This window comes from Pempheris klunzingeri, chromosome 13, assembly GCF_042242105.1.
Source record: "Pempheris klunzingeri isolate RE-2024b chromosome 13, fPemKlu1.hap1, whole genome shotgun sequence".
Classification (NCBI taxonomy): Eukaryota; Metazoa; Chordata; class Actinopteri; order Acropomatiformes; family Pempheridae; genus Pempheris; species Pempheris klunzingeri.
Window position 1 is genome coordinate 8,721,709 of NC_092024.1, and position 14,166 is coordinate 8,735,874.

Here is a 14,166-nt window from a genome sequence, read left to right on the forward strand (position 1 = left end):
ATGTAGGAAAATGTGTCTTTACAATGTCGCCCTCTGCTGGTAGACTTGAATTACTACACCTGTCGCTTAGTTATGACGTAGTTCACGTGTGTGTTTTTTCCAGCATGGCGGTCTCCTTGACTCTAAATGCAGCCGGATGGAGGAGACGTGAGGATGTGAGCTGCTAGGGTGCAAATGGAGTGAGTGAAATCAGTTTACTGTTACATTCACTCTGTGTTTCACTGAGTGTTTAATAACTGCAGCTGTCATCTTCTATCATTCAATTCACTGGATGGGATCTCAGGACACAGCCTTTACTTTCAGTCTATGTCATAATCCGAAGTGATGGCTGTGCAAATGCCCTGTGCTGGACTTCTGTCCCTGCACAGACTGGTGAGAATCAGCACATCCAGTCAAAGACTCCTCAGTCGCAGGGACACGCTTGTAAAGCTGCATAAATGTAGCAGGGACCTAAGAATTTTTTCAACTGCTTCTGTGAAATGTAACAAGAATGACGGAGACTCCTCAGACCCCTCAGACTCCTCAGGCCTGAGAGCCACGCTGACCTCCAGGGAAGCGCTGACGTCCAGACGGAGGCGACCCCTGTCCCCCTTGGAGAGGATCAGCAGCCTGGTGCCCCCAGACGCCCTGAGCCCCGAGGTGATGCAGCTGAGGGAGCAGGACCAGCAAGCCCCCGAAGAGGATGCAGACATCCAGTCGTCGGCCACACACTGCGCACCAGAGGAAAGTGGGCATGAGGCTGTCCCCAAAGAGGATGGTTCTGAGGCCCATAATGCATCAGTGGCAGGTATGGAGCCCGACACGTCAGAGACTCAGTCGAACCCCACTCTTCCTGGGGAAAGCTTGCTTGCGTTCGGGGAGGTGCTCATCGCCGAGCATCGTAAGAAGGGGCGGGTGGAGTTTAGGAAGATGTTCCAGCTTCAGGCGAGGATGCGTCTGCCGAGCAACTGGGGGATCATCCCGCACGACGACATCGCCGGGCAGCCCGCAGGGCGCTTCTTCAAGACAAGCCTGGGGGTTCCCATCCTCATACGTCGGGCCAGTCTGGAGGACTATGTGCTGCATATGAAGAGGGGGCCAGCCATTGCCTACCCTAAGGTGCATGTCAGACACCCACGTGTATTCCTTTACCTTCGGTGGTGTTGATCATTTTGCGACTCTCTTTTCCCAGGATGCAGGTGTTATGCTAATGATGATGGATATTCATGAAGGAGACCACGTGTTGGAGTCGGGCTCGGGGTCCGGGGCCATGTCTCTGTTCCTGTCCAGAGCAGGTCAGCGCCCGTCATACCATCAGCAACTAACCTTCTTCCCTTAAGATCGACATGGAAGCAAAGAGTTTCAGAGTCCAGATAAATTGGCTGGCAGTGAATGATGTATTAACACTGTGATATCCCAGCTGTTACAATATATTACATTTACATACAGTGCATATAAAACAACAGGAACATGTGAAGGTTACAGTACCAGTGTGTTTTCATGGTTCTCAGTTGGCTCTAAGGGCAGCGTGCTGAGTGTGGAGGTCAGGGACGACCACCAGAGGAGGGCTGTGCTGAACTACAGGCGCTGGCGGGCATCGTGGAGTCTGCGACGGGGGGAGGAGTGGCCAGACAACGTCCAGTTTCACAACGCTGACCTGTGCACGGCATCCGCGCTCCTCGCTGGTCACGGATTCCACGCGGTCAGTGTGCACTTTAAAGGCGGAGCAGCACACGTGTTAGGACTCTTGACACCTGCTCGCTCATTGGGTGGATTCTGTCTGTTGCAGGTTGCTCTTGATCTGATCAACCCTCACCTGGTTTTACCCACCGTGATTCCACACCTGCACCCCGGAGCTGTATGTGCCGTCTATCTCGCCAAGTGTGTATCTCCACTGTTTCACTGTCACCTTTTAAATGGAAGGCAAGGGGCTAAATGAGTGCAGTGACCTCATACTGTTATACTGTATATTATTCAAAGGTCCTTGAAGGAACAGGTTCATTTACTCATTTTTTCCATAGAGTTAGATGAGAGGATTAATTTCAATAAGAAGTTACAGCCAGGAGACAGTTAGCTTAGCACAGCTAGCTAAGTCTGTCCAAGGGCAACGAAATCTACCTCTTTTTATTTAGTTGTTTTATTTCACTATAATTTTGGTTGAAATAACTTATTTTGACCCTTGTGTGTCACAAACAACATTTAATTGAAGTTGGACCCAGTCTGAATAAAACAACCAATCAGGGTTGGCTAGCACGAAACTGTCCAATCACAGCGAGTCACACCAGAATGACTGGAATATGATGCTGCAACAGGACAGAGTTAACTGCTCTCTTACTGTCCCGGGGCAACAGCGTGACGCAGGTCATCGACCTGCTGGAAGGGCTTCGGTGTGTGGCGCTCCCTTTGCTGTGTGAACGCATCATCGAGGTTCCGATCCGAGATTGGTTGGTGGCTCCGGCCGTCCAGAAAGACGGAAGGTACTGCACCAGGAAAGCTCCGGTCCTGTCAGACCAGAGGGAGGAGGATGAGGCACCACATGAGGCCAACAAAGGTGACTTGAAATGAGCCAACAGGTCACAGTGCTCGTGTTTGTTAGAATGTCCCTTTACTCGATGCTTTACTGCTCTATTTCAGGAGAGATGACCCCAGTGGAACAGCCAGCCTTCGGCAGTGTTCCCTACCTCGCCAGGCCTCATCCTGAACAAATGAGCCACACAGGTCAGATATTAGCACATTACTAGTCCCAGCGCAGCAGTGCACATCAAACATGCTAAATAAATGCTCATTGTCTACTTTTCCATCTGTAGCATTCCTGGTGAAACTGAGGAAGTTTGAGCAGTAGCTGTTCAGCCCGGCAGGAACCATGGACAAAAAAAGATGGTTAGATATCAACTACATGATCTTCCTACTGTAAATAACTTGAGGGGGCAAAAATGAGCTGAAAATGTTTATGTATTTTAATAAAAAAAGTTGTGTAAATGGAAAGTCGGACGTCCCACACAATGAAGTGTATTTAACAATGAAGTGTATTTAAACTGAGCTGAGAGCATGAAAGCAGGTTGTGATAAATAATCTCAAAAAGACAAAGTTCAAGGCTTTATTCAAAACACGAGAGGCAGCGTTGGATCACTAAACCGGCACACTGGAAACAACATTAAAAACACCCAGTAGAATCCCTCACTGTGACAGACTATGTTAAAGACGTGTCAACACCTGTGACTAAACTTTTAGGACATTTGTTTTTACAATATGTCATATCCTGTTCAGAAGTGGTCAACAAAAACCCAGAAGTGCTTCAGTACATAAAAATATAAATAAATGGATGAATAAATAAATAAATACAGTACCAAGAACCCAGTGTAGGTTAAACAAACCTTTACAATACTCTGGCGTGCCGTGTTGATCTCGCTGCATGTTTCCATCAGAGTGTGACATATAATTATTGTAATTGCTACTCACAGTCACTTAAACAGTTAACTTTGTTCCCACCAGGCATGCATGACCGGCGGTTGTGTCCATGTGCACATTAGAGGAGGTGAACACAAACTATAGTGAGTTACACTTGTGGTTCAGAGCTTTACATCGGAACAGAAGTGAGAGACAGTAATGCACTGAACAGACAGGGAGGTCTTAAAGCTGCTGAGGCGGCGTGGCGCTCTACTCCTCGCTGATCCAGTCCATGGAGGCGTCATTGGTGGAGCCGCAGGATGACCCGTTCCCTAACGAAGACGGGAGATGGAGAAATGCTGTTTAGTGCATGTGAGCTACCCCGTTTCTGTCCAGTCCTGCCAGTCTAGTAAAAATGAGTGAGTAGTTTTCAACTGGGGAGGAAACTGTTAACGTTTCATCCCAAAAAAAAAAATATATATATATATATAACACTGGGAGAAAGTCTCCATGTTAAAGCTTATAGAGTACACAGATGTATTAGAGAGAGTCCCTCAGTCATGAGCAAGACAGCTCTGAAAAGACACATGAAATACCTTCTGAAATTGAATTACTAGGAGTTAGCAACATGCTAGAATAAATCAGTCCTAAATCTAATATTCTAAGCTTCTTTTCAAACTGAACTCGCTTTCACAGGGATATGGCACGATCGTATCCACTTTCTAACAATGATGGGTGTAATCCAGCCAAGTCACATTTACATACAATCCAGCTCTGAAGGGAGACAGATAGCGAAAGGGAGCTTTGCTTAATACAGCTGTTGCTCAGGGCAGACACTGCTCTTAAACTCATATCAAGCCTACAATCCAGCACAATGCATCAAAAATGAATGTCCTCCTGTCATCTTTTCATTCGGCTATTAGACATAGAGCATGTAACACCATGTGCTCCTTTAATTAGAAAAAAAAAAAGATCATATATCAAAGAAACATGTTTGGGGTTCCTCCTCCTGCAGGTTCCTCTGAGGTTGTTTGTAGTTGCGTTTTTTTGTGAGATGGCCTCTATGATCATCAAAAGGGGCCTAGATCAGCCCCATTTATGACCTCAGCTCTCTGTGCGCTACTCCATTATTCATCCACACAAGTTTCCTCCATAAATCTTAAGTGAAACATCAAAACCTAATTGTTAATCTCTTGTTCAGCAGCAGGCTGTATCCTCAAAAGTACTTTTGTAACCCAACAGATGTCTTCTGTCTGCATGGAATGATGTTTGTCTGGTATGTGTCCAAACCAGATAAAAAAAAAAAGAATAACAGTACATGGTGCTGAGGTCACATTCATGGTTGCATCATGGTGCGAAATTTACACCCATTTTTATCCAGCTGTGGTTCAACCACACCTGTATTAGCGATACCTACATGGAACCTCCTGAACACAGCGGCAGGAGGAGTGCTGCGCCTGGACTGTAGTCTCCCCCGCCTTCCTGAAAGGGGCTCCAGCCCTGGGTGGAGTGGTCTCCAAATGCAGTGCAGAGGTGAACGGGGTCTGTGCAGGAGAGTGTCTGGGAGGAGAGGAGGAGCGTGGGCCCTGATCTAACCCGGTGCCACAGTTACAGAGGGAGCAGGAGGCCGGAGAGGCCGAGGGCCCGCGAGGAATACGAGCCTGGTCTCGTTCACCGTACTGCCGCTGGGCGCCGCTGTGGTGCTCTAACCGCGCTCGCTGCCACACGAAGTGAGAGGGCACAATGGCCATCACCTGGAGGCCAGAGAGTGGGAGACACACACACTATGAAATAAATAAATACAGCTCCAAGAGAAAAAAAACAACACTTCTGGCATTGAGCCAAAGCAATGAAAAATGCACAGGGCAGCAAAATTTCCCAGAGAGCGCCATTTATCAGTCTCCTCAGGCAATTACACTCGTGCGTACCTCTTCGCAGCAGCGCCTGCTGACAGCAGCTCTGTACTCAATGCGAGCCCACAGCTTGTCTCGCTGCTTGAGGAAACGGGGAAAGTGCTTCCTCCAGCTCTTTCCCAGCGCCCATGGAAAAATCTCATACTTACTCTCCTCCTCATCCTCCTCCATGGTGTTGGCGAGGTACCTTGAGGCGGAGCACATGAGCCTAATTTAGTTACAGTTTTGCCAGCAGTGGAAAACAAGGTTCACTTGTTTTTTGACAATGACAAGATACAAAAGCTGAATATTGACTTTTTTTCTTTCGAACTTACAGTGCAATGAATAAATTCTTCCTGGTGTATTCAGCAATAGTGAAGTGGGCTCTTTTGAAGTACACGAAGGTCATGGCTAGAAGGTACTAACGATTCAGGGAGAAAAGCAGGAGTCAGTTAAGACAGATTTTGTCATCTTCACCAAATCATTTACCTTCCAATTTACCTTGTCAGTCATTTTACAGCAACAGTCCATCCACAAAAAGTCCTGGATCAGATCATCATCTGCAACCAAACATAACTATTTCATATCAAATGCCTTCTTCCCTCTTTCAGTGGCATACTTTTTAAATTGGCTGTTCGTTTACCAAAAAGTCTGAAGAATGATGCCATTTCCTGCCGCTGGATGACAATAGTTGGAGGCACGTTTGCATAATACATCTCATCCCGACGCTGGATCGGCTGGATCTGCTGGCTCTTCCCTGGCGGGCCTTGGCCGTTGGCTCTTTTGAGCCGGAGGCCCCTTCTGATTTGGAGGGAGTGGGAAGTGTTGGGTTTGACCCGCACAGTTACTGAGGGGGGGGTCTGGTACCACCTGTGTGTATGCTTCATCATGCTTCAGTTTAGATCATCTGGAGCGAAGAGGTCTGTGGTGTGCTCTGAGAGGAGATGGAGAGGTACAAGGTTGACTAATTGACAACATTAAAGTTAAATATAATAAATATCACATTGCTTGTTTGACATACTCATGATTGGCTTGTCACTGGTTACATGTGATCTGGATTATAAGTGACTATTCAGCCCAGTTTGCGTTTGAAAAAAAAATGGCAATTAAGCTTGGTTACATTGTATACATACAAGTATTACTTGATCACCTCTTTAAAATATGGCAACTTAAATTATGAAAAGTGCGTCTGACACGGGGGTCTCTTAGATAAGTGCTCCACGGTGTTGAGGAAAGAAAAAAACAGTGTTTGGTCAAGATGGGGGGTTCCAGTAGCAGCAATATTTGAATTGTGTAACTCAAATTTTTGTGGCTGCGTCCATTTTTTAAAAATATAAAGGTGCATCATTTTCATTGCTTAGTTTTGAAGTAATCCAAACATATTCAGGTTAGATTACATGTTTTTATAATCCAATGTGTTACCAATTACAAAAGTTGCCATGCCATTTCTATTCAGTGACTGACTGCATCTCAAAGTAATCCCAGCCAACCCTGAACATACACAAAGCAGCATTAAGGTAACCACCTTCACCCACATCAGGACAGCTAGACACTATGCTAGCTAGCTGTTAGCCACCTAGCAAAATAACGGACAGCTTCAAGCTGTAGGATGCTAACTTTAGCTTTACTTCGTGTGTATAGTTCTGAACTAGTTAGCTAACTTTATAAACTTGGTAAACAGAGCTTAAAGTCATATTGGCTGATATAAAGAGCAGTAGCTGCTCCTGAAGTGGAAGTCTGACCCAAACAACAAGAACTTCCTCAAACAAGTCCTCACCTCAGCTGGTGCCGCTTTTCACTTCCGACTAATCAAGAAAACCTGTCGGGCGGATTTCAGCGTCACTATCATGTGTATCAGTGACGCTCATTAAACAGCGCTAAGAGTAAGGTGAACAGCGTCCTGAAGACAAGCAGGAAATGCTAAGAGACGTTTTATTTTAAGGAGCTGAAAGTGAGAATGAGACACTCACTCGGAAAAAGGAGCGCGCTCCAAAATCCGCGCCAATCCCTCCGCAGGAGACCTGCACGCGAGGGCGCGGACCAATTACGTCCTTCTTTCTTCTTCTTCTTCTTAAAACAATGGCGGATCAACCCTACTCTTTCTCTTCCCTATTTCTCTGTAAAGTCGAAATATAGTAGAAAGTAGGAATTCAGATCTAGAGAAAGACGCGTTCATGCAGAGATAAAAACTAATAAAGAATACACGAATATAATTATACAAAAATAAGTTTTCATATCATTATTGAAAGCGAACTCTTTCCCTTGGCACAGTCTAGTGGTTGCCATGCAGGCCCAATAGCCTACTGGTGAAATGAAACACCAGAATATAAATAATTCAGCTTAGTTAGGATTAATGGAAAGTGAATTTTAATAGGTTACTGGGCAGATGGTTGTGGACCTGCTGGGACCGTTTACTTGTCCAACTCTCAACAGCTCTCTGCAATACCAGACATAGTTTTAAAACTTGTGAATTTTAAGGGGCCCAAGATCAATATTTTCACTACCAAAAATGAGTTAATACATTGCTGTGTCAATGTACATTTGTAATAAATAAATGTGTGTTTTTATGATTTGATTGTTTTAATTATTTTTTTAAAAATAAAATTTTTAAAGATTATTTTAACATACAAGGCTATAATTGCATGGGAGAGCAAACAGTTTGATACAGAAGGTAAAGCGGTGCTATGATCTGACTGTATGAAACAAGAAGTCAAGGGCACATTGTGCTTAACAACTGCCATGAAGAGATTCATTTTTATTTATTCAATATTAATGATGCAGATACACAAACACATAACTAGAAAATGTAATCAGAAATAGAAATAGAAACCAAATTAGGGTCTTTTTCACAAACTGTGTAGTTTTGTTGACATGTATCCGAAGTCAACTGCAGCAGCCCATGTGCAAAAACTCACTTCATGTGTTTTCATCACATTGTGTTTTTTTCTTGACAGAAGTAAAATCCTAATCCTAATAAGAAAGATTAATCTAGTCTCTTTTTTTTCAGTGTCTACTACTAGTTCAAGTTATTTTAAAAGTGCCTTACTGTTCCAGTGAACTGATGCTACATATAGAAGGTTAAAGACCAAATCACCAAATCACCAAAATAACTTACAACCATATGACCGGGCACAGTTTTTATTGTTTTTAGATGTCATGTCAAATGGAAATAATATCAGAGTTTAATAAAACATTGCTGTGACTTTTCTGTTGATATATTAGAACAATTAGTGCACGTTATTTGCATGTAACTGTGAGTGCTGCCTATGAGTAATGCCGCTAAAAGGAAACACTTAAACCTTTTTTAAACTCATCTGAGAGAGTGATTTATTTTTTCTCTTTTTAATGGAAATGGCCTTTCGGCTAAATAGGGAGATATTGTTTTGCAGGCTATAAAAAGCCACCTGAGGCCAGCCCTCATTACCTAAATGAGCTTAAGGTCTTACAAGTAGGTGAGTTTTATATGCTTTAACGTGACATATGTGCACGCTGAGGAGTTCACTGAAAGCCTCGATAATCCTCTCAGCTGCTTGTCCTTTGTAAGGTGCAGTGGGAGTGTTTCAGAGCTCGCTACAAGGAAATTTTCATAAACATGACCATCTATCTGTGGATTTATTCTGCCTATCTATGAAAGGTGGGAGAGATTTTTTAAAATGGATTTCTCAATATTTTGTTTTTGTAGAATCCTCGTGAAAAGGGATCTTGTCAGACTCAACAACCTGAGCCATCTGAAAGTGACAGATACAGCAGGTGGCTAAGGACCTAAGGCTATTCTTTGCATAATTCACTGCACTGCTGTGTTGGTGTCTGAAAGAAGACACAAAAATCAGGTTGTATTTAAAAACCTCTGAAATGGGCTGCTCACCATCCAAAGGTAACAATTTTGGGACTCTGGGTCCCATGAGGAAGGGGAGAATGCTACCCCCTGCACCCCAAGAAAGCCCCAGAGATTTCCACATTGAAGATGGAGAGAATCGAAATACGACTGGATCCACAGATGGGGAAACAAAGGAGAAGAAGACAGCTGGACAAACCCCGGTATTTCAGAAAGAGGCTCATACGACACCCCAAAAAAAGAGATCTGTGCCTGAGCTAGCCCCCGAAGCAGTAAACATGGATAAATTGGGGATTCAAGGAATGGACAGCAACACAATTTCACAGAGGAAGGAGAAAAATGTTGATAAGCAGGATATAACAGAAAAAAAGGCTGGTAGAAAACCGAAGAAAAATACCAGAGCTGTTAAGGTGCTGAAAAAGAAAGACAAGGACAAAGACAAACCACCTATAGATCAGAAAGTGGACTTCCCAGAACCTTTGGTAAAAGCTCATCAAGCTGCTTATGCCTTTTTGAATCCTAGCATAAACAAGTATGACGTTCTTCTCAGACTTTTGGAACAAGCAACCCAAACACAGGTTTCTGTGCAGCCTATGGTTGCTTTTATGGCTCTACGTTACGAGGAAATAATTCAGGGACTGGAGGAGATGGCAGATGACGGAGAAAAAGTTTTAAAAGAAAATGGAGACCATCTCGCTTGGCCAAGCCAAATGAAAAACCTCTCATCTTCCTCTCCTATGAAGTCTGGCTCTGCTGATATTGAGCCCCCACCGGATTTGTTGCAGCAGCTGCTTCAGTACACCACACAGAGAATGCGAAATGTGAGCCAGACAGTTGGTGGAATTGGGGACTCTGCTTTGGAGGAGGCAGTGGAATACTTTGCCTCTGTCTCAGAGCTTTTAGAAGAGAAACTGAAAGTTAAACGTGCAGTAGAGACTAGGGTAATGCGACTCTTATCTCGCATTGAAATGGCCTCTCTGCGTAAGCCTGGGCCAGAGGATTCTGCTCTCTTTAGTGAGGACAGTGGTATTGGGGCTGAGAATGAATCGCTTGCTGGATCTGAAAGACGCCATAGACGAAAGAGTTCTGGGTCCACCGGGACAAGTAGAACTACTTCCGTCAGTCCAATGGGATACAACTCCATGAACAGCCGGCAAAGAGAGTCAAGGCAAAAGCTTGCAAGTCATATAAGTCCAAGTGTTTCCCTCACCTCACTCAACTCAATAGGTTCTACATGTACCATCATGGCTAATGGCAAAAGAGACTCAATACTAGGATCAGTCTCTTTAGACGATGGGGAGGAAGACGACAATGATGATGATGAGGAGATGCATAGAGTCAGGGAAGATTTTATAAAACGATCAAATTCTTCACCTCTAGACCATAAACAACGCCCATGTCGCCTTCCCCCAACGCGCATTGAGAATCCTCAAAATGTAGAAATGACTCTCAAAATGAAAAATGCTATAAGTGGTAAGATACAGTTTCTCCCATCACAAAACTCGAGTGCCAAAACAAAAGCAGGTGCCAGCCCAAAATCGAGTAGACGCCAATGGACTGACCAAGAGGAACAATCTCCAAAGAGGCCTCAAACAGCAGCACTTGTTCGGAGGGCAGCAGTAAAAAAGACCCCAGTGGCTAAGGAGCATCGTTCCAGGTCAGCAGAATCACTGCGAAGCAAAGGTGAAGATCCTACACTTCTTGAACTAGAAAGGACTCAGAGAGATTTAAACCAAAGGTTGCAGAGGATGAATAAAAGCAAGGCAGGTGGAAACATGAAGACTGCTCCATCTAAACGAAATCAAGGAAACTCACCAGCGCAATCTCCAGCAACAACTCGCAAGCATCCTTCACTAGAGAGGAATAGCAACCCTAACCCTCCCCAAGACAAAGGAGGCCTTTCTAGGCGCAACAATAAAAAACAGGACCTAACCAGTGATGTGGAAGAAGACCAACCAAAGGACAAAAAAACATCCAAGGGTCCTGTAAAAGCCACGCCACCCCCTAGCCCGCCATTATCACCACGACCATCTTCGGGCTTTCATAGAGGCAGGAGCTCTGTCAAAAAACTAATTGATACCTTCAGTCAAGGAATAGAGGAACTAGACAGCCCCAAAGTTCTGGGGCCTCTTAAAGGAGTACGAAAGTGTGGCGTTCCTGTGTTACCTGGTTTAGGAAATGTAGAAGCCATACTTAGCGCTGGGATAACCAGCTGTAGAGCTGAATCCACCACATTGGAGAAAACCTGTGAATTTGATGTGGATAGCCTTCCCCCGCCTCCACTGGAAGTATTGATGGACAATTCCTTTGAAAGTGCCCAGAGTCTTGCAAGTGGTGTAGCAGATGAAGGGGCTACAAAAGTCAAAAAATCACCTGCGTTAAAAAGGGCTACAGTATCACAACGACTAAGGGCCTCCGTTCAGTCAGTGATAGTGTTGCCAAGTAAAGGAGGTCTGCCACAAGCGCCCAAGGTTGTTTCCTTTGACAGAGCAGATCAAAATGACACATCTGTTCTGTCAAAGGTCAGTCCACCAGATGCCCAACTAGAGGTGAGCCCAGGAAAGGAAAATGATCCCTTGTACCAGCGAGCAAGAAAGATCATACACCTCAGACAGATTTCAGACCCAGAGAGTTCATCAACAAGTTGTGTAGCAACAAATTCATCTGCCAGTCAAGAAGAATCAGCAGACATACAAGATGGTGGCAACCTTCCAGTGCCTGGATCTAACACTACAGCATCTACAGTGCCTCCCACTTCAGTAGTCAGTAGCCAACCACCTGCCACCCCACCTATGTCCAGGGGGCGAATGTTACCATCCACACCTTCTACACCGACCATACTACATCGAAGACTTCCCAGTCCCCTCAACTTCAAGAAGCAACCTACTCCACCCTCTTCAGCCAGCCCCCCTGTTAACAGGAAACTTCCTACACCACCAGCAGTTCAGAAGAGGCTCCCCAGCCCACCTGTTTCAAAGCAGAACATTTTAAACTCAAATTCACCCTCCTCCTTCCCTTTTAAAGCACCATCTCCACCAGCATCGCCAAAATTACAAAGATGGTCAAGGGAGAACAGCAGTGAAGACTCATCTAGTGCTCGGATGATCAGTAATGCACGTTCGGTCTTCTGCCCTGTGTCTCCATCCCTGTTTGAGGCCCAGCCTTGTCCAGTTCCCCGACCCCCTCAAGCATGGACTTCCAGCGGGGTCTCATTTCTCTCACGCTCTTGGGGAAGTCGTGGGAGGTTTCCTGTGTCTGTTCAAGGACCTCGACCATTCGTCCGACGTAGCCATTCAGACCGAAGGCCAAGTCTAAGTCTGCCACCAAGATCACCTGGCATCTCGGTGGCTGAGACTTGTGGCAGTGAACCAGCAATATGCTCACAGGGGTGAGTTTCCATGTCACACATCCTAAATCCTTAAATGTGGCTTTTCATTCTATCTAGTTTATGTTACAGGTACATTTATTTCATACTGACTTCCTGTAAAGTGCAGCAATTTGCTGGTATGTGAGGTTAGTCAGAAATCTCCCACAATAGGCAACTTAATTTTGTAGTAATTATAAAAAAGTGGGGAATATCTTTAAATTTAGTTTGTAAGTACTCAATAAAATGTGGGTTTTTCAGAAAGAATCAAAAAATATAGAAGTTGTATAGAAAATTAAAGACAGCATGTTAGTTGGTTGAGTTTATGAGAAGCAGTTGATTCACAAAATAAAAAAAAGATTCTGATTCACTGTTATGTTGCTGACTTAAGCTGATTGACTAATAGCCATATTAGTTTTTATGAGAATAACCAAGGCAGACATTTTCAGTCTTGCTGAACATCAGTGTCAGTGTACAATTAGCTTTGAAGGTGACAGAAAATGTAGCAAAGCCACATTATAATGCATCTACTGTGTGAGCACAATGAAATTAATAACATGACTATACCCACAGAGACATGACTGTGTCTGAGTTAAGCAGTTGTAGCTGCCTGAAATACAATATCTTGCTTAACTTATTTGACAATGCTGCTACATTAGATAATCATTTTTTATGTTGGCCCAATTTAGACTCAAAGATGACACGATCACAAGATGTAGTGAGAGTACAAAGATAAGAGAGAGTGTCAGAGAGAGTGAAAAAAGAATATTTGCAGCATAATGGATATGAAGCTAATCTTTTGAATCTCTTTGCCTTTGATTCTCTTTACCCTGCTGTTCCTGTATTCAATGTTGCATCAGTTTTAAATGTATATCTGACAACACTCTAAAAAACTGATATTGAAAGTGAATGTCTAATTTCAAGGAGATTTGCTCTTTAGTAGCCTTACATGATTTTCTCCATAGTAACTGAGTGACCTGAGTGCAGAGTTAATCATTCCTGTTTATAACTCACACAAACCCACCTAGCCCACTTCCCTAATTGCTACTGACAACATTCTCCATTCATTCTTATAGGCTATACGACGAACCAACCAGGGATGAGGAGTTATGGGGGAGCCAATCAGACCTCAGAGCTACACTACGCTCTGTGTCACACCCAGACCTGTGTGTTGTTGGACAGGCCTTGCACAGAGATTTAAGTGTCCAATGACGGGCCAGTGGGATTATGGATTAGCAGGCTTTACCAAGGATTTAAGATAACGGTGTTTATTCCAGTGGGAAAATAGGAACAGCTAATTCTATTCACTTCGCTGTGGTAACACACCTCCAAAATGTTTATAATAGAGTGTGACAAAAAGAGTGTTTTCCAGTGTTTGTTTGTTGGTGTGCGTGTGCCTCTTAGCATGCAATGTCTGTGCATAAACATGCTCTTGAATTTGTTTGTGCATGATATTTATTTTCAGAGAGAATTTTCATGTTTACAACATATGGAACCCATTACATTATGAATTAATCATGCTGCCCATAAGGCTGCACAAGTTTACTTTCACTTCAGAGGTTACATCAAAATTCAAACACTATATAGTGTCTCAGTGATCTAAGATGTCTTGCCCAACTTTTATCGATTTTTAAAAAGAAGGGGAAAAAGATCCATGATGAATACTGAAATATGTTAATAGAAAATGCTCATCCATTACTGACAAATTA

The 14,166-nt window shown here is 43.9% G+C and overlaps 3 protein-coding genes across 4 annotated transcripts; 2 read left to right on the forward strand and 1 right to left on the reverse strand.

Annotated features, from left to right (window-relative positions):
* The first annotated feature begins 264 nt into the window (after nucleotides 1-264).
* trmt61b (tRNA methyltransferase 61B) lies at nucleotides 265-2,964 on the forward strand. Of its 2 annotated transcripts, XM_070842677.1 has the most exons (7): nucleotides 265-1,098; nucleotides 1,172-1,274; nucleotides 1,491-1,681; nucleotides 1,769-1,860; nucleotides 2,331-2,530; nucleotides 2,614-2,697; nucleotides 2,787-2,964. In XM_070842677.1, the coding sequence occupies exons 1-7, from the start codon at nucleotides 325-327 to the stop codon at nucleotides 2,819-2,821; spliced, it is 1,479 nt and encodes a 492-aa protein (XP_070698778.1). In that variant the 5' UTR covers nucleotides 265-324; the 3' UTR covers nucleotides 2,822-2,964. The 2 variants fall into 2 exon arrangements, with proteins under 2 accessions (XP_070698778.1, XP_070698779.1); XM_070842678.1 differs by lacking the exons at nucleotides 2,614-2,697; nucleotides 2,787-2,964 and having other exon boundaries at nucleotides 1,769-1,837; nucleotides 2,331-2,518.
* A 672-nt stretch (nucleotides 2,965-3,636) lies between these two features.
* spdya (speedy/RINGO cell cycle regulator family member A) lies at nucleotides 3,637-6,148 on the reverse strand. Its single transcript, XM_070842384.1, has 6 exons — nucleotides 5,902-6,148; nucleotides 5,760-5,818; nucleotides 5,594-5,679; nucleotides 5,295-5,466; nucleotides 4,784-5,120; nucleotides 3,637-3,698 (listed from the first exon to the last, which is right to left on the reverse strand). The coding sequence occupies exons 1-6, from the start codon at nucleotides 6,146-6,148 to the stop codon at nucleotides 3,637-3,639; spliced, it is 963 nt and encodes a 320-aa protein (XP_070698485.1).
* Nucleotides 6,149-9,110: 2,962 nt separating this feature from the next.
* pcare1 (photoreceptor cilium actin regulator 1) lies at nucleotides 9,111-13,669 on the forward strand. Its single transcript, XM_070842385.1, has 2 exons — nucleotides 9,111-12,481; nucleotides 13,534-13,669. Exons 1-2 carry the CDS (start codon nucleotides 9,111-9,113, stop codon nucleotides 13,667-13,669), a joined length of 3,507 nt encoding a protein of 1,168 aa, XP_070698486.1.
* The last annotated feature ends 497 nt before the right edge of the window (nucleotides 13,670-14,166 follow it).

Coding starts and splice junctions, on each gene's coding strand:
- spdya (XM_070842384.1), bottom strand. CDS start 6,148: ATGATGAAGCATACACACAGGTGGTACCAGACCCCCCCCTCAGTAACT. Junction 5,680..5,759: donor GCTGTAAAATGACTGACAAG/GTAAATTGGAAG, acceptor CTGAATCGTTAG/TACCTTCTAGCCATGACCTT. Junction 5,121..5,294: donor GCAGGCGCTGCTGCGAAGAG/GTACGCACGAGT, acceptor TCTGGCCTCCAG/GTGATGGCCATTGTGCCCTC.
- pcare1 (XM_070842385.1), top strand. CDS start 9,111: ATGGGCTGCTCACCATCCAAAGGTAACAATTTTGGGACTCTGGGTCCC. Junction 12,482..13,533: donor CCAGCAATATGCTCACAGGG/GTGAGTTTCCAT, acceptor TCATTCTTATAG/GCTATACGACGAACCAACCA.
- trmt61b (XM_070842677.1), top strand. CDS start 325: ATGGCTGTGCAAATGCCCTGTGCTGGACTTCTGTCCCTGCACAGACTG. Junction 2,531..2,613: donor ACCACATGAGGCCAACAAAG/GTGACTTGAAAT, acceptor GCTCTATTTCAG/GAGAGATGACCCCAGTGGAA. Junction 2,698..2,786: donor TGAACAAATGAGCCACACAG/GTCAGATATTAG, acceptor TTCCATCTGTAG/CATTCCTGGTGAAACTGAGG.